Genomic DNA, 18,499 nt, shown 5'->3' on the forward strand with positions numbered 1-18,499 from the left:
CTGGGCAGCCATCTGAGTGGGGAAGGGGCTTAGAATAGTAACGCCACTGCAGGTCCCTCTAGAGAAGTGGGGTGCTTGTACCCCTGGCTGTGAGCCAGTGAGAGTGCAGACTCAGCATGGGACCACCACAGCCAACCTGTGATGAGTGTCTTCCTGTCCCTGTGGTTGGAATTAATGCCCTCCTCCCTCTGGGCCACAGCCAATTATGTTCCTGCCCATCGCCTTGGTGATTAATGTCCTTCTGTCTTCCTGATTAGATTGTGTGTGTCTGAAGGGCAGGGAGTAGCACACCTTATGTGTTTCCTCAAGGGCCTGGCCCCATGCTCAGCACATAGCAAGGTGGAATAAATGTCTAATGGGTTCCAGGGTGGACATTTCACACTCCCACTCCCACGGAGGGGCCGGAATTTCTCCTCTCTCCAGCCATCCTTGTCTAGCGCCTCCTAGAGGCCAAGGCCGGTGTTAGGTGCTGGGATACTGAGCTTGGTAAAATACTTGGCCCTGCTCTCAGGGGCTCTCAGCACTCTCTTCCTCGGGGCAGAAAATAGAGGTGGACTTCTTGCCCCCCAGGTCTTCTAGTTTTCTTTGTTTCCCAAGTATGGGAGCCCCAGATCAGCAGTGCAGACTTCTGCACGAGCCCAGGAGACACACGTGCAGTTTTTTTTTTTTTTTTTTTTTTTTACAGTGGGATGTAAGGCTCCTCCTGGATGTTCCCCAAGTCCCTTAGAGCATTCCTCGTGCTGTTTCCCTTGACCAGCCCCTTTCGTGCCCTCCTCACGGGAGAGGACTCTGCCTGTGTCCAAGAGCACTCCTACGTCACCCTGGCATAGGCAGGATTCAGAGGGGCAAGGCAGGACCTTACTTCTGCCACCTACTCTTCTCATCGCGGCTGTGGTCCCAGCCAGCACCGCATCCCACCCGGGAACGCGGGGGCGGTGGGGGTTGGGGGGCCTCGCGCAGCTGCAGGAGCGTAGCTGAGCCGCGTGTGTGCTGGAGCGTGCGCGCGCGCGCGGAGGGGGCGGGGAGGGCGGCGCGCGCCCCGCGGAGGCCCCAAGCGCCTTTCCCACACCTCGCGCCTCCCCTGCGGTCTCTTTTCCCTGCAAGCTGTAGCCAGACCCACGTGTGCAAAAGCGTGTGTGTGTGTGTGTGTGTGTGTGGGGGGGGGGGCGTGTGCGCGGGGGGGGGGGGGGCCCCCCGGGCGGGGGGGGGGGGGGGGGGGGGGCGGCGGCCACCTCGACAGTGGCCGCGCTTCTTTCCTCCTTCTGTCCTCCCCAGCCCTTTCCTCTGGTTTCCTTGGGTCGTTGGTACCTCCAGCCATTCCCTTTCTCTCACCGCCCCCCTTTCTCCTGTTGAAGAGATCAGCGCCTTCCGATGAAGGTTCTGGTTTACCCCCAGCTCCAGAGCCCTTGACATTTAGCGAGGGCTCGCGGCGCACTTGTATAGGCACACAGCAGAACGCTAATCCTATTAAAGATAATGTGTCATTGGGGAGGGGGAGGCTGCCCGCCCCCCGTAAGGGCTACTGCTCATTGGTCGAATGCAAAGCAGGGGGCGGGGCCGAGGGCCCGGGGAGGGGGCTCCGGGCAATTTCGGAGTCAGGAGTCGGGGCTGGGATTTCGCCGGGAAAGCCCAGCGGTGGCAGCTGCGGCGGATCCCTCGGCACGGCCCGCCGCGCGCCCGGGCAGCCCAGGGCCGGCGAGCAGCTCCGCAAAGTCGCGGAGCGAGAGGAGGCGGAGCGCCCGCGAAGTGGTCGGGCTCCGCGCTGGGGCTGGGCAGGGAGAGGTGTGCCCGGGGACCTGGATCCTGGCGCCCTGTGCCGCGCGTGGAGCGGCCGGTGCAGCCGGGAGGCGAGCTGACGCTTTGGAAAGAGAAATCAAATTGCAGCCTCCCCAAAGACGTTAAGTTACGCAGGCCAGCCGGTTCCCGGAGAGCGTTCGCGAGCGCGCGTAGAGCCGAGCCGCGCCGCACCGCAGAGCCCTCCCGGGCCAGGCGGCTGGGAGCGGGGCGCCGTCCGAGAGGCAGCGGCCCCTGAGCACGGGGTCTGGCCGGGAGTGCGCCCGGGTACAGAGAGGGGGCGTGCAGGGCTCCGCCAGCCCGCCCGCAGCCCGCGCCCGACTTGGGCGCCCCCTCCGTCCCACTCCGGGAGCGATGCCCCCCGCCCCTTGCGCCCCCCGGGAACGACGCGAGCATGGAGAAGTCGAGTAGCGAGGATTCTTCGATCCACCGGAGTCCATCTTTGGACAGCAAGGACTCGGACTTTGCCAAGCCGTCCACCTCGGGCCGCCCGTTCGGCCGCGGCTTCACGGCCGGTGCCTTCTACGGCACCGCGGGCTCGCGGGGCCAGAGCCGCGCCGAGGCTGGCGTTAAGACTGACAAGTACAATGCACCCAAAGGCAGCAAGTACGTGGTGTTTTACCTGGACCTGTCCTTTGTTTTTCTCCTAGAATTTAAGAAGTGCAACATGGCCAGAGGCTGCCTCTGCTGCTTGAAGTACATGATGTTCCTCTTCAATTTGATATTCTGGGTAAGTCCTTGCGTTTATCTCTCCTTTGCCACCTCTCCTCTTCGTTGCTTATCCTAGCGTGATACCCTCTTCCTCCTGGCTGCTGCATTGCCCTGCTTTCTGCACAACGGTAAGTGTGGGGGTTTTAAAAAATTGTCCTCCCCCCCCCCCCTTTCATTCATCTTTCTCTTCCTTTCTCTCTCCGTGGTGGCTGAATGGAGGCTCTAACTTGCCTGTCTTCCAGGAGATACTCTACTCCTAGGTGGCTGACAAAGTTTGCTGCCACCTCCCTCCCCTGTAAGAAACCCATGCTGAAGTGCCTCCAGCTGGGTAACCTGCAGAAATAGGTGTGGGGCCAGAATTTTTAACAGCTGTGACCTTGAGTGGAAGACCGGCACAAGGGTGGATGGTTTTCGAGTTTCTTCTTGTATTTTTCCTGAATACACAAGAATACAATCTGCAGCATTTTGTGGGCATGAGGTGGGAGTGGGAGGGGTAGTGGAAGTCACTTCCTCTGACTCCTTCAGTGAGTCCCAGGAAGAGGAGAAGAGCCCCTATCCCAAGTGTAGAGACACACGTTTGGTAGCCTGCAGATATGCCCCTGAGTTAGGGCTTGTGTGGAAAAGGAGAGTGTGGGAGGGATGCTGCCATCGGGTGGCGGGCAGCTGCTTTTGAGGGATTGCAGTGGACTGGGCAGGGAGCAGGCTGGCCATGTGCTCCCACCATGGAATGCCAGCCCTCTCCAGCTCCAGGAGACCCAGAGGCTAGAAGGGACAAAGGGAGCACCCCTATCCTTGGTGAGAGATTATCCGTGGGTGGGGCAGCTTGGAATTGTTCTCCATCCTCTGTGACTCTGGGGGCCGCGTGTACACACGTGTGCATGTGTGCAGAAGAAATACTAGTTACGCAAATTTGAAAACTTCTTAAATTCACATCTAATTGTTCATCCCAGCTGCTGCCTCCTCCTTTCTTCACTAGAGCCCCAACGTAGTCAGCACAGATGTTTGGCTCTGCCCCAGGGCCTGTCCTGCCTGCTGGAGGCTGTCAGCTGCCCATGGTCCAGAAGGAGCACTGGGGGCAGGAGAAAGTCATTCACAGTGAAGCTCCGTAGAAGCGGTTGTGCTTTGATGTTCAACACTCGTGTGAAGTGATCTGCTTTAACTGACCAACTTTTTTGGGGGTGTGTGTGGGGGGGTGACTTTTCCCATAGAAGGGGAGAGCTCGGGACTGGGCGGGAAGAAGACTGGGTCTAGTCTTGGTTCTGTGTTAGCTTCTTGTGTGACCTTGGGCAAATCGCTTTATCGCTTAAGGACTGGATTTCCTTTCCTGTCTGGGGGGGGGGGGGGGCTCTTGTGATGGTCTCCCTCATGTCTGATCCCATTAGTTATGGGACAGCCTGCATCTTTGCCTTCCCTCTGTGGGGGGAGCCCCCTTCCTGGCCTGGGGCACAGGCTGCTGCTTTTCTTCTGAAGAGCCTGGTTTGAGATCATTTGAGTTGGATTTCCCCGGATGTCTGCATGGTCCTGGGCCCTCCAGCCACCGCCGTTAGGACGTTACCTGTCTTGTGGTGAGGGTTTTGTGGAAATTGGGGCAGAGCCACTGGAATGTCAAGAATGATTTTGTGGCCACCTTTGGGCAAGTGCTCCTGGTCCTCTGACTCATTTGCCAGTGTCTGTGTCAGCCAAGTACTGGTGTGTATTTTTCTAGTGCCTACGATTTACATGAATGCTGCCTCGCTTTCATGGTGGAGTTTCCCTCTCTGTCCTTGTTCATAGTCTCAACCTACCTTTCTTCTTTGCCCCACTCTGTATATCTTAACACTTACTAGAAAGACCTTGGTGGGGATGCTCAGTGCCTCAGCCAACAATTCCTCCTACTCAGCCCCCCTCCTCCCCACCCCCACCCCGCCACCTGCTGGTCGAAGTAGATATAACTGCTGGTGGCTCCTTCCTTCTCCAGAATGGTCCCGGCTTGGTTTAGGGACCTCCTCTCTCACAGGTTGGCACAGTGGGCTGTGTGCTGCACGTAGTAGGCACTCATTATGTTTGTGAGTGAATGAATGGTGGGCCAGGGTGGTGAAACCACATCTTGTTGTGCGGTACGGAGTCCCACTTGATAGGGAAGAGAAGTTAGTTCTCCAACTTGCCTGTGATGAAGGCTCTCCTAAGCAACTTAACTGTGGGGTGACAAGGGCTCTTTTCATCTTCCCTTAACAGCTTGGCAGAGGTTAATGAGCTGATTGATGGAATGGCTTTCTTTTCTTTGGTTATAGTGAGAGAACGTGCCGTCTCTTCCTAATTAGGAGGTACCCACCACCCCTCTTTCACCAGGCAAGGAGTCTCTCTCTCTCAGAATCTCTGACTTTTCTGATTACTTAATATTTTCAGAATTCCCATGACATGCCAGGAGCTGTGAGAAATTGAATCTCAAAGACCCAGTTCTTTTATGCTGGTAGCATGTGAGTTACAAAATAAAATGTAGACCTTAGGAAAGATGGAAAGTTAGCAGAAGAGAAACGGATGCTTGCATGTGCGAGAATATTTGCCACTGGGTTCTTTGGGAGGTGGAGAAGGTGTAGCAGGCAGTTAGCCAGGATTTGGGTATGGGGTGACTGTACTTGAACAAAGACATCCTGCAGGCAGGTGCTTGGGCCTGATAGAGAAGAAGTAGAGGAAAGAGCCAAATCAGAAGAGAAAGAATGAAGGTGTCTAGGCCCAAGGCAGGTGGGGTAGTTGATGAGGCAGGACCCCTGGGAGACTTCTGCTTACTTCCAATGCATACAGGAAGAGAAAGGCTGGAGGTCAGTGAGATGGTAAGGGTGAGGAGGGATGCAAGGCTGGTCAGAGCCCGAGGCCCGTGGGACCCAGAGCAATTGTTAGGAATTGTGTAGCCATCGCTTTTCCTAGTCTTGTGGCTCAGATCCCAAAAGAAGACTTTTCTGAGGCATTAGAGTTGAACCGAAGTCTGCAATCAATAGATAGAGATCTTCCTATAGATCCTGGAGCCTACCTGGTAGTTCTCCAAACCCACCGCTGCTGCCACACCCCCCTGCCTTCTCAGAGCCCGCTGGGAGGATTCCCAGCGTGGAGGAGAGGTGCACCTGTCACACTGCACCCCCCAGCCCCAGGCGTGAGAATCCTCGTTCCTTGCCACTGGGTGGAGCTTCTAGAGTATTGCTATCAGTGAGGGCCTGGGTGACATCACCGGGGGCAGGATAGAGGCAGAGCTATGTGGCCTGTGCTCCTCCTCTTCACCAAGAAAAGGGCAGGTGACTTGTAGGCCGCTAGGGGAGGGGGTGGTGTCCAGGTCTGCTCCTGGCACCAGCGACCTCACCCAGATGGTGCTAGCCATGCTGGCACCCAGGGCAGCATTTCTGAGGACCTGCTAGAGATGGTGGGGCTAGGGGAGGAGGAGTCAGGGGTCATGCCTGACTGAGCCCCTCCTCCTCTTCCTTGGCGCCCCTCACCCTGATCCTTGGGGCCAAAGAGAATGCTGGCTTCTTGGTGGATAGGGAGTAGGAGGCCTGAGTTGGGACAGAAGTTTCTCCATCCCAAGGGGCCTGTACACTGGTAATCAAACCCACCCCAGGGTCTTTCTCCCAGCAGTGGAAACCATGGGGCAGCTCCCTCTGTCAGCCCCATCTCTGAGCCCTCCGGGAGCCATCTGGTGGAATACCCTGGGGAGAGATGAAGTGAATTGGAGCCCCTCCAGGAGGGCAAAGGAGGCTCGATGCTTTAAACTCTGAGTAGGGGAGAGAGAGAGTGTAGGCGTGGGCTTTGGGTGCTGGGGCCCGTGTTCCCTTCTTGGGACAGCAGATCATGATCCCTGCCAGACCCTCCCAAACCAAATCCAGCTCCTATCTGATAAGGAGGGATGGAATGGGCCTGCGGTTGCTGGCCTAATTGCCACTCAGGATAATGGTCACTTTCCATGCTTGCCAGCCGAGCTGCCCTGTCACTTTAAATCATGGCTGGCAGAGCAGTGACATTCTGGCTCCACTGGAAAGTCTATTCCTTGTGGATCGCTCCCTTAATAAAGGCCAATTAGCCAAAGAGGCAGTGCTCAGTGTGCCTGCTGGAGCAGGAGAAAGGTTGGGGCCGGCCTGCCACGGGTAGGGTGCCGGGTGGAGGCCCTGATTAACCTCCCCTAAGTGGGGTCAGGTCTTGGCGGCTTGGCCCCTCACAGACCATTCACTTGCCTCTGGGTGCAGGCAACTGGGTTAAGGCTCTCCTGTCACATCATGTGTTTTTTTACTGGCTTGGCTGTGTTATGAGTTCCTCTGCGGGCTCCCTGGCTCCCTGTTGGTCCATGGTGGCCCAGGACACGGGTCTGTGCACAATCGATGCTGGATGGGCTGCGTGTCTCAGGGGTCTGTGTGGTGCTTTCTATCTGGAAAGCAAAGTGTGGGAAGTGGGCTGAGGGGTTGAGGGGACCCCAACAGGGTCCAGACAGGTTTGCGCCTGGCCTCTCCAAGCGAGAGACTAGCTAAGCTGGGCAGCAAGAGGCATTTAGAGGCTTCCTGAAGTGCTCAGGTGTGAGGCATCAGGCTGTCTCCCCAGAGGGCTCCAAGTAGGCCTTTGGAGTGGGTCAGGCATGGCTCTGTTTGGGGGAGAGGGGCCTGGTGAGACCCCAGAGCATGGCCATGAAGGAATGAATGCCGGCTCCGTGTTCACTTCCTTTCCAAAGCATTAAAAATTAAACTTCCTTGTCTTAATATCTATTTTTAAATCGTGTCAGAGCCAGCACTGGTGTCAATCAAGAGGGGGCGGGGTGGAAGAGGAGAGAAAGGAGAGAGTCCCAGCTGAAACAGGGTGCATGCTGTCGCTGCCTTGAGGAAATGGCCATGGTTCTGCCCTCCATTTGGCTGGCCTGCCAGTGGAGAGCACAGAAAACCGCACTGACCTCTTCTGAGGATGGGGGGCCTCGCCCTCCCCGTGCTGTGCCTCCATGTGCCTGACTGCCCTTGGCTGAACTTGGCAGCGGGCTCTGGGGCTTGCTGGGCTGTTGGGGTCCCAATCGAGCCCATTCACTCATGCCACAACTATTTACTGAATGCTTGCTGCGTGCACAGGAGCCTCTAGTTGGTGAGAACAGGCTGACTGGGCTTGCATAGAGCAGATCAGCTTTCTCGGGCCAGGAAGTCGTGGAATCGGGAGGTCATCAGCCTGTCCTCCACCAAGCATTTGAACACAGGGCTACCGAGGCAGGGGTCAGAGCTGGGCCCTCTCCCCCTCCCCAGCGTTCTAGGGAGGGACAGCAGCAGGTCTGGACCCAGCCTCCAGGTGGCCTGGCTTGACTTGTCCTTTTGTCTCCCCGCCCCCGCATGATGGCTGTCTGACTCTCCCTCTCTAAAATGTTTGTGTCCATCAGAAATAAAGGGGAGGAAAAAAGTCTGAGTTTCCTTTAGGAGTTTTCTAGTTTAGAAAAAAGAACTAGTGAAATATGTATCTGTTTCCGTTTCTTCTGAGAGGGCTGACAGGATGCACTGTGGCTAGTGTGTACTGCATGCATTTATTGAGCACCTGCTGTAAGCCAGGCCCTGGAGCTACTCAGAGGCCGGGGGAGGAGTCAGGCACTTATGTGACAAACAATTATAGTAAACAGTTGCAGTTCTGAGCAGTAGGTGTTCAGTAGTTACTTAATAGAATAATTGATACTGCTTAGTAGAGAAAAGATACAAAGATAACCGAGTAGAGCCAGTGACACCTGGCTTTTGAAGGATGGAGAAGAGTGTGCTGGATCGATGAGGGTGGGGTTCCAGGCCCAGATAGAGGTGGAGAGAGGTAGACTCGAGTTGATCCAGAGCCGTGCCCGGGAGAGCTTGCAGCCCAGGGGAAGAGACACAGAGCCTCCTGCACACGTGAGATGGGCTGAACCCGGAGAAACAAAGGCTGGTGTCTGCCTGGGTGGTGCTGGTTGAGAACAGCTTCCAGGGCGGTGAGTGAGGCGTGGGTTCTGAGGAGGAGGTGGCCCTGCCCTGCTGTGGCGTGTGCACCAGTGTCTGTGGACGCTCTTCACTTTGTCCCTAGGGCCTGGAGGAAAGGGCTGTTTTGTTTTTCCGACAGTGAGCACCATGACGGGTCTTGCTGTGTGACTCAGGCCGCAAGCTGTTGCTGTAGGTAATCCAGCTTACAGAGATGCCCCTGTCCTCTCCCCTCTTCCGGCCTCTCCCTTCCAGCTGCGATGTGCCCGCTTATTTGGTTCCAGTTAGGAAGCTTTGAAGCTGAGCTAAACCCGTCGGGCAGAGTTAAGTCTTCTGAGCCAGCTTTGTCCCTGCTCACATTTGAAAGCTAATCTGCCAGCAGAAGTGGGGGGTTGGGGCAGGGATGTTGCAAATGGCACGTGAGCCCGAGGGTGAGCAGATCTGTGGCTGGGGTGGGGTGCAGGGCAGGGCAGAGATCAGGTTCACCCCCTACCCTTCTCTAGCTAGTCATGGGGCTTCGGGTGATATCTGAAATATCTTTTCAGGTAGTGAGTCTGTGCTTCCACGGGGAGGGGTTCTGCCTTCTCTTCCCTTGGGCCCCAGCAAGCTTTGAAGGCTCTGAGGAGTCCTGGAGAAGCCCTTGGAAGGGAAGGCTGCGGGGTTTCAGAGCTTCTTCCTTGTGTTGGGTGGCTTAGTGCACTGGTGCGTGTGGGGGTCCCGTTTAGTGGCTGTTGGAGGGTGACTGGCTGAGGAGAACAGAGACGTGGCTTCTGTCTGCTTTGGTGGTTCTTCACTAGGATACAGATTCAAATCAACCAGATACCTTTTTACATGAACAGAGGCTGTGTCCCCTGCCCCCCCCCCCCCCCCCCACCTCCCCGCCTCCCATTCACTGACCTACTGAGTCAGAGTCTCCAGGAACGGGTCCTGTGTTTTGGAGGTGCCTGGATTTCCTCATGCTTGACAGTATCAGCTATCTTCCAGGGCTGTGATGAGGCCCAGCTGAGGCCATCTATGTGTCCTGGAGGGATCCTGCTTAGCAGGATGCCACCATGCTGGACACAATGCCTAGCAGCTGCCGTTATGGTTATATTACTATCACTGCGCTTCATTCGGTGAGAGCATGTGAACAGGTAGCCCCTCTAACAGAGTCACACGCCCTGGGGCTAGAGTGACAGAGGTGGGCAGGGCTTTGGAGCCCTGCAAGGGGCCCCAGGTATCTCTTTAGGCTGGGGAGCATTCAGAGTGTCTTCTGATCATAGGGATATGTGGGGTAGAAATGGAGAAGCCGGGAGGTTCAGGCAGGTCTGTTGGGATGGAGGGTGGGAGTGGAAGGCAATGGAGGAGGGGTGCGGTGTGGTCTCAGACCCCAGGGCTGGCAGCCGCACTTGCCACACTCACTGTACACTTACCTCTGGCCTTCCCAGGTGGGGCGGCCCACACCCTTCTGCTTCCCTTTGTCGCTGGCATGGTGAATCAGGCCGGGAGCCGGCCAGCTGGGCCGGTGGTTGTATTGCAGGGTCTCTAAGGGCCTTCTGCCCTGGCTGCTCAGAGGACAGGTCACTCAGTGTTGGACTCTGCTGGCTGGGCAGTTGGCCTGTGACCTGAGCAGATGAGCGGCTCTAGGTCCAGGTCACTTGACTAACCGGAAAAACAGTCACTGAAAACAGTTTTCTTCAAATTGTGGAATAAATCATATGTAAATGCATATAGTTTAAAACAATTACATGAGGAACACATACCCATGTGTTCCTTAGCTTAAGAAATAAAACACTATGGGGCGCCTAGGTGGCTTGGTCGGTTAAGTGTCCGACTTCGGCTCAGGTCATGATCTCATGGTCTGTGAGTTCGAGCCCCGTGTCGGGCTCTGTGCTGACAGCTCAGAGCCTGGAGCTTGTTTCAGATTCTGTGTCTCCCTCTCTCTCTGCTTCTCCCCTGTTCATGCTCTGTCTCTCTCTGTCTCAAAAATAAATAAATGTTAAAAAAAATTAAAAAAAAAAGAAATAAAACACTTGCTCTACCCACAAAGCCTCTGTGTGCCCCTTCCTGAGTGTGCCCCCAACCTGTCCCCTGGAGAGAACCAGGATCCTTAAATTTTGTGTTAGGTCTATTTCTTTGTGGTTTTTCCACATACATAAACATCCTTGAACACCACATCATTTGGTTTGGCTTGTTTTTAAACTTTTGATAGACGGAATCATCTGAATTTTTAAGACTTCAGTGTTGTGTTTATTGATTCATTTGTGTTGATATGTGTGGCCATCATCCACTTATTTTTATTGTTCTAAAGTATTCCATTATCATTCTTCTGATAATAAGCATTTGGATTATTTCCTTTTTTAAAAACATGCTTCTGTGAACATTCTCGTACAAGGCTCCTGGTGTGCATAGGCCAGGGTTTCTCAGCTCAAACCACAGGTGACTCACCTACATCCAGACAGTCGTTGACAATGTATGTGAATGTTCTGGAAGCATCAAATTGCTATAAAGTTCTGAAGTATTAAGCATTTCCATGGACCAGAGTTTCAGGAGAACTGCTTTAGGGTACATAGCAAGGAGTGGAATTGCCAAGTTTTAGGATTTGCACATTTCAGCTTTTCCAGATAATGCCACATTGTTCTCCAAAGTGGATGTATCGTTGACACTTCCACCAGTGGAATGTCAGTTGACAATGGGAAGTTTTGGCATTCTCCAATACCGTGGGTGTAAAATGCTATCTTATGTCTTAAATTTTCATCTCTCTGATTACTAGTGAACATCCTTTCATAGGTTTATTAGCCATTCTTTTCTGTGAATGCCTGTTTTATGTTTTTGTACATTTTTCTATTGAATTGCTTGCTTGTTCCTATTTTTTAGGAGTTTTACTATGTTTTGGATGCTAATGTGTTGTCTATTAAGTGTGCCACAAACACAGTCTATATCTTCCAGTTTATAGCTTAGCTTTTCACTTTCTTCATAGGGCCTTTTGAGAGGAAGAAATCCTTTATTATAATATAGTCAAATGTATTAGTCTCTTTTCTTTGTTAGATTGTACTTTTTACATATTGTTCAAGAAATACATAGTATCTTATGGATCTCTTTGCATCGCTTGTAATAGGACCGTGCTTGTCATAACATAATAGGCATTCATGAATTTTTTAATGAATGAGTGAATGATTAAAGGTGACAACCTGTATTTATTTCTGTAAGTTTTTCTTTTAACGTTTAAGTCTTTATTATGTCTGGCATGCGTATTTCCATGTGGTGTGAGGTAGGGCTCAGTTTCTTTCTTCCCCATATACAAATCAGTGGTCCTGCCTCCAGTGATTGGCTAGTCTTACTTTCCCCTCAGATGAGTCATGCCAACTGTGCCGTTTCCATGGCACTATTTATCCCTGTGCCACATTGTCTTAATTACTATAGCTTTTTAATAAGTCTTGATCTCTGGTAAGGCAAATCCTCTTATCTGATGTTTTTTCAAGAATGTTTTGGCTGTTCTTGGCCCTTTGTCCTTTTGCAAAATTTTGGACAGTTTGATTAGTTTCACCAAAAATCAATCAATCAGTCACCTCTTCTCCCCACCCTCCCTCATGCAAGCCCTGTTGGTAGTTGGATTGGCTTTGCATAGAGTCTGTTGATCAATTTGGGGAGAATTACTATTTTTTAATTTCCAGTTATGAATATAAATTGTATTCTAGGCATGTATTTCTATTCATGGACATGGTATACTTCATATATTAGGCCTTCTTTAATGTCTTTCTGTAAAGTCTCATAGTGTTCTCCATGAAGCTCTTACACAGCTTTTGTTATGTCGAGACTTTTGGTCTTCCGTCCTTTAACACCACCCCTTCCTCCCCTCAGAGTCCAGCAGAACTCTTATGTACACGAGGATGGAGAAGGGAGCAGCTTCCAGCCACTCCTCCTCACGGTGTGGTGGGGCTGAGCAGTTGGCCAGGTGCTGTGCTGGACACTTCCCTAACTTACTCTGTTACCTTATCTGCCCTCCACAGCACCTGATGAGGAGAGGTAGGTTTATACTCATTTTGCCTCCGAGGAGTTGGAAGCTCTGGCAGGTTAGGGATTTTTGCCCCAGATCACTAAGCTGGAAAGTGACAGAACTGGGATTTGAACCTGGGTTCAGAGCCCATATTCTTTTTATGACTAACTCTGGGAGGTCATCCTGATCCAGCTCTTTCCTCTGTTAACTTCAGATTGTGTTTTTCTTGGATCTGTGCTTCCAATTTGGTGCGGTGCAACCCTGCGATAACAGGACCAGTGTTATGCATATTTGGATGTGACCCCTTGGTGATTTGTGCCTTCCCTCCCCCAGTCCCAGCCCCAACAGAAATGGGTCAGGAGATGACCACCTAGTGATTGTCAGGGCCTTTCTCAGATTAGTGGGTAGTCAGTTGTGTACAGTCTAGGTTTCATGATCTGTTTTTGTGCTTTTTATGCGAGTGCCCCAGAATGAAGACTGTTTTCTTCACAGCTTCCCAAAAGCATGACCCTCCATTGTGCTATTAAATATTTCAGATTCTACTCATCTCATCATGGCAGGGTTTACTGTTCTTCCTTTTTTTTGAGAAGGAGAGAGAGGGGGAGAGAGAGTGCAAGCAGGGGAGGGGCAGAGAGAGAGGGGGACAGAGGATCCAAAGCGGGCTCTGTGCTGACAGCAGCAAGCCCCATTTGGGGCTCAAACTCATGAACCATGAGATCATGACCTGAGCCAAAGTCCGACGCTCAACCAACTGAGCCACCCAGACCCTCTGGCAGGGTTTACTGTTCTAACCATATGGCCCTGCTTTTATATTTTGTATCTTGTTCCCCCACTCTGCTAGCATCTTCTAGGAACTTGAAATCCTTGCAGCTACCTCGAGTGGGCAGTGGTACCCCTGTGTAGATGAGGACACTGAGGCTAAAGGCATTGTCATCCAAGGCCATGAGCAGGAGGAGGGGGGCGTGAGGGGCCTTCATCTTATCATCTGTGCCTTGCTTGCTCATGATTGGTGCTCAGTAAATGTGTGTTGGTCTGTGGGCTGGCTGAACGGCCCAGAAGTGCTAGGTAAAGTGGGCTTGGGTGGGCTCATCATGGGATGCCTTTGGCAGGTGATACCCTTTAAATATGATTGGGGTTTATCTAAAGGAAAGGCCCCATGCTGTGGGGGGAGCCATACTGGCCCCCCACCTGGAGTATCCCGTGTAGCCAAACAGGACCCATACAGCCACACATACTCACTACCTTGGAAGGCGGCTCTGTGACCACCAGCCTTATTGCAGCAAGCCCTTGGTGGGTGTCTCCCTGAGCAGTGGTTTGTCAGTGCTTTTTTTATAGCACGCACAGCACTCTCCCCCAGGACTCTGGAAAATGCTGTTGCCTCCATTGCATTCATTTCCAGAGGTGCTGTGGACTCATGGGCTTTGGTGCCCTGTGATCTGATTCTAGGTAGGCCCTGGTGTTGTTTCTTGGTCACTGCGTGATGAGTGATGAGCACTTGAAAAATTCCATCTGTCTCTCTACGCCTCAGTTTCCCTTCCTATTGTGGAGTTAGAAATTTAGTGGGATGGCCTGAGAAATGATTTCTGATGTGAGGGAGAAGTGGGAAGAGCCTGTGAAGGGAAAAGTATGATTAGATTTGTCCTTTGGCAGAAAAGGAGATGAGGAAGTGGGTTTTTAAAAAAAATTTTTTAACATTTATTCTTTTTTTTTATTAATATAATTTATTGTCAAATTGGCTTACATACAAAACCCAGTGCTCATCCCAAGGGCCGTCCTCAATGCCCATCACCCATTTTCCCCTCTCCCCCGCACCCCATCAACCCTCAGTTTATCTCTGTGTTTAAGAGTCTCTTATGGGGGCGCCTGGGTGGCGCAGTCGGTTAAGCGTCCGACTTCAGCCAGGTCACTATCTCGCGGTCCGTGAGTTCGAGCCCCACGTCAGGCTCTGGGCTGATGGCTCGGAGCCTGGAGCCTGCTTCCGATTCTGTGTCTCCCTCTCTCTCTGACCCTCCCCCGTTCATGCTCTGTCTCTCTCTGTCCCAAAAAAAATAAATAAAAAAAAAAAAAAAAAAAAAAGAGTCTCTTATGGTTTGCCTCCCTCCCTCTCTGTAACTTTTTTTTCCTCCTTCCCCTCCCCCCTGGTCTTCTGTTGAGTTTCTCAGGATCCACATATGAGTGAAAACATATGGTATGTGTCTTTCTCTGCCTGACTTATTTCATTTAGCATAACCCTCTCCAGTTCCATCCACATTGCTACAAATGGCCAGATTTCATTCTTTCTCACTGCCAAGTAGTATTCCATTGAATATATAAACCACATCTTCTTTATCCATTCGTCAGTTGATGGACATTTAGGCTCTTTCCATAATTTGGCTATTGTTGAAAGTGCTGCTATAAGCATTGGGGTACAAGTGCCCCTATGCATCAGCACTCTTGTATCCCTTGGGTAAATTCCTAGCGGTGCTATTGCTGGATCATAGGTTAGATCTATTTTTAATTTTTTGAGGAGACTCCGCACTGTTTTCTGGAGAGGCTGCACCAGTTTGCATTCCCACCAGCAGTGCAAGAGGGTTCCTCTTTCTCCACAGGGAGCGGGGTTTAATTGTATTTCTGTGTCAGAGCCTGTGGCTGTATGTGAGGGGAGCTGCCAGCCACCTCAGAACAGAACCCCAAGATGCAACCCTGCTTGAACATGGTGGGCTCGGTCCCGTGCGCCCAACCAGGGGTTCCATGTGGCCCTGCCCACTGCTCGTCCTCCCCCAGGATCAGGGCTGGGGGTGCCCTTTCAGAGTCTTGGGACTGGGACCCCATACGCCAGAGGAGAGACACTTGCCAGTCAAAGCCAGAAGGAATGGGGTTGGGGGCAGTCGAAAGGCGTGTGTCTCTGTGTGAGGAGTCCCTGAGTAGAACGGATTGTGGGACCTAAAGGTTTTTGTTAGGTACGTAACTTGTAAGTTCTCAGAGCGCCCCTTTGCCCCAAACACACACAAACAGACACATGTTGACACACATATATACATACGTGTATGTGTGCACGCGTGTATACAGACATACGTAAGACACGTGTATATATAAATGTGTATGAATATACATCATAAATGTTTAGAAATGTTTTTATAGTGTGAATACGTGTCTCTATATTTATATATACAGTTGACCCTTGAACATGGGTTTGAGCTGTGTGGGTCCACAGCAGATATTTTTCCAGTACAATACTGTAAATGTATTTTCCTCATGATGATCTTAATATTTTCTTTTCTCTAGCTTACTTTAACGTAAGAACACAGTATATGATACATACATTTAACATACAAAATATGTGTTGATCAACTGTGTATGTTATCTGTAAAGCTTCTAGTCAACATTAGGCTATTAGTAGTTAAGTTTTGTGGGAGTCAAAAGTTAGGTGCAGAATTTTTTTTTACACATGTGTAAAATACATTTTTATTAATAATAGCATTTTGGGGCGCCTGGGTGGCGCAGTCGGTTAAGCGTCCGACTTCAGCCAGGTCACGATCTCGCGGTCCGTGAGTTCGAGCCCCGCGTCAGGCTCTGGGCTGATGGCTCGGAGCCTGGAGCCTGTTTCCGATTCTGTGTCTCCCTCTCTCTCTGCCCCTCCCTCGTTCATGCTCTGTCTCTCTCTGTCCCAAAAATAAATAAAAAACGTTGAAAAAAAATTAAAAAAAAAATAATAGCATTTTGTTCCATATGGGTAATATTTCTATGAAAGAAAGTAATAACCACAATGTACTGTAATTAATACACCCTGGAAAGACACGTCTCTTAGGAAGATCTTTGAGTTCTGGCAACATATTTGAATAAGTGTAGATTGATGTACATGCACATTTTTAACCGTGGGGAGATTGGTGTTGTTCAAGGGTCCATTGTAAATGAATATGTCAGTTTAGTTAGATTCCCCGCAAGTGTGTGTGACCTTGGGTGTAAACTGGTATCCTCATTTTAAGCAACCCATTTCCTGGATAGACTGTGGGGCTCATAGATTGCAAGCATCACACACCAACCATGGCAAACTCCAGAACACAGAGACCTGCCTATATATCTCTGTGACCTCGGCCCAGCAGTTGTTTAGCATTTGGCCATGCACCGGCCCAGCTTTCTTTTCCCTTCTGCTCTCTGCACTCCTGTGTTTCTATCTGCGGATCTTTCAGTATCTATGGAGAGACAAGGTTAGCTCACAGGCTAAAAGGAAAGCCAAGCAACAGGCCACACACAAGGACAGAAGCCAGAGCTGCTCTGGGCTGTCGTTACCATGAGGTAACAATGACCCTGGTCATGTCGACTCTGTCAGTTTTTGGCCGTTGGGGCCCACTGCTCAGGAATTGACTTCTAGGATAGAGGGTCTGACTGGTCATGAGCCCATCCTTGGCCAGGGTTGAGCAGAGCACCTTGATTGATGGGACATGGCTGTATGCAGTGGGGAGAAGAGAATTCCCCAAAGGAGAACAGGGGAGCTGACACTAAAAGAAGGGGCAGAGGCAGAAATGGTAGATGTGTGCTAAAGTGTTTGGCCCCCCAAATGCCAGATGCCACTGCTAGGATTTGCTCATCCCCTGGAAGTGTCCTCCCCACCTCCTGGGGAGAGAGGTCAGGAGTAGATGGGGAGGCTGAGACCTCCCCACCCCCATCCAGCAGCTCTTGCTGTGTTTGTGTGGCCATCCTGGCTGCCTGTGTGGGGGAGATTCGGCAACCGTGGGGCTCCTCTGATCTCTCTGTGCCTGGCTGTGTCATCTTGGTATGTCTGAGTTGCTCAGGGGTAGGTAGGTAGGTTGGTTTTCCAGCTTCCCCAGAGCTAAGATGCCTTTGAGGCATCTCCCAGCAAACCATGCATATGGATTCCACTGTGTCAGCCCCTTTCCATGCCCACCCCTGGTGAGTGCCCTTGGGTCTGCTGGAAGGGCCTGCTGATGCTCTAGGGAGGGTGTGCCCATGGTGCTGCGGCTACTTTTCAGCACTGCCCTGGAGTCCTAAGTCCTAAGTCCTAAGTCTCTGAATTCCCAAAAATGTGTTCTCCGTGACCAGCCAGTGAGTCTTGAGTTGTGCTTATGGTCTGCTAACCTCATGCTTCACATTGTAGGGGAACAAGAACTCCCTCTGTTCCTGCTCTAGAGAGGCTTGTAGTCTAGCTGGGAAGAGCCAACTACTGTCACAAGGGTGTACAATAAGGCAGTATAGCATGCCACAGGGAGCCCACATGTGCAGTCAGCCAGACCAAGTTTCGTGCATTTTGTGGACATCATCAGTGTGCGACCCGTGGGCTCCCCATCCAGTATTACAAGGCAGTGGGGACTTATTGAATAACTAATGTCAATCAGAGTTCCTGTGCATGGCCTCTCACGTGTAGTGGGCACTTATAAATGGTATATATTCTTACATAATCACATAAACGTGCTTCCTGTTTGCCTTGGCTTCTGGAAAGTGTGAGCTGTGGTAGCCCCAAGTGGTTCCAGTGTAAGGCCAGGTGGACAGGAAGGGCTCTGCGCAAGAGACAGCACTTGAGCTGATCCTTGACAAAAGAATGGTATTCAGCCACACGGTGAGGAGGCGGGATGGCCTTTCAGGCAGGCCTGAATGTGGTCAGCACGATGAGGGCCTGGAGCAGGACCTAGCCCTCAGGCTCCCTGTGGCCATGTGTACAGACCTGATGAATGAGGCTAGCGTGGAGGAGAAGGTGGTCCTCCAACAGGTGCGCATCAGGGCACCTCCCTGGGATGGAAGAGACAGTACGTATTGAGTACCTGCTGTGCCCCGCACGATGCTAAGTGCTGTCCTGACCATGGAGGGCGGTGTCAGGATGTTCGTGTCCAGCACCTGCCGTCTGTCTTCTGAGCAGAGCAGGCACCTCAGGGAGTATCTGAGGGCAGAGAGGAGAAGACCCGAGGGCCCAGGCGATGGAAGATGTGTGCCTGGGGAGACGGCAGGGAAGGGGCAAGAGGACAGCTAGGCAAAGGGCTTCTGGATGAGCAGAGGGGGTGGTGGGGATGATGGAGGAGGTGAGGGCAGGAAAAATGAGGTGATATTTGAAGCCAGAGGAAGGGGCTAATGCAAGAGAGTTTTGAGCCAGATTGTGGTGGGCAAG

The 18,499-nt window shown here is 51.9% G+C and overlaps 1 protein-coding gene across 5 annotated transcripts in view; it reads left to right on the forward strand.

The window, feature by feature from the left end:
• TSPAN9 (tetraspanin 9) overlaps window positions 1-18,499 on the forward strand; it is a 205,063-nt gene that overhangs the window by 116,285 nt on the left and 70,279 nt on the right. For 4 of the 5 annotated variants that reach the window (XM_049624908.1, XM_049624907.1, XM_049624909.1 and 1 more), the window contains one exon: window positions 2,445-2,524. In XM_049624908.1, the coding sequence (XP_049480865.1) occupies window positions 2,462-2,524 (63 nt within the window). In that variant the 5' untranslated portion in view covers window positions 2,445-2,461. Of the gene's footprint in view, window positions 1-2,173; window positions 2,525-18,499 lie in introns of those variants that run through there. The other variant, XM_049624905.1, reaches the window with a different exon arrangement.

Source organism: Panthera uncia, chromosome B4 (assembly GCF_023721935.1).
Source record: "Panthera uncia isolate 11264 chromosome B4, Puncia_PCG_1.0, whole genome shotgun sequence".
Taxonomy (NCBI): domain Eukaryota; kingdom Metazoa; phylum Chordata; class Mammalia; order Carnivora; family Felidae; genus Panthera; species Panthera uncia.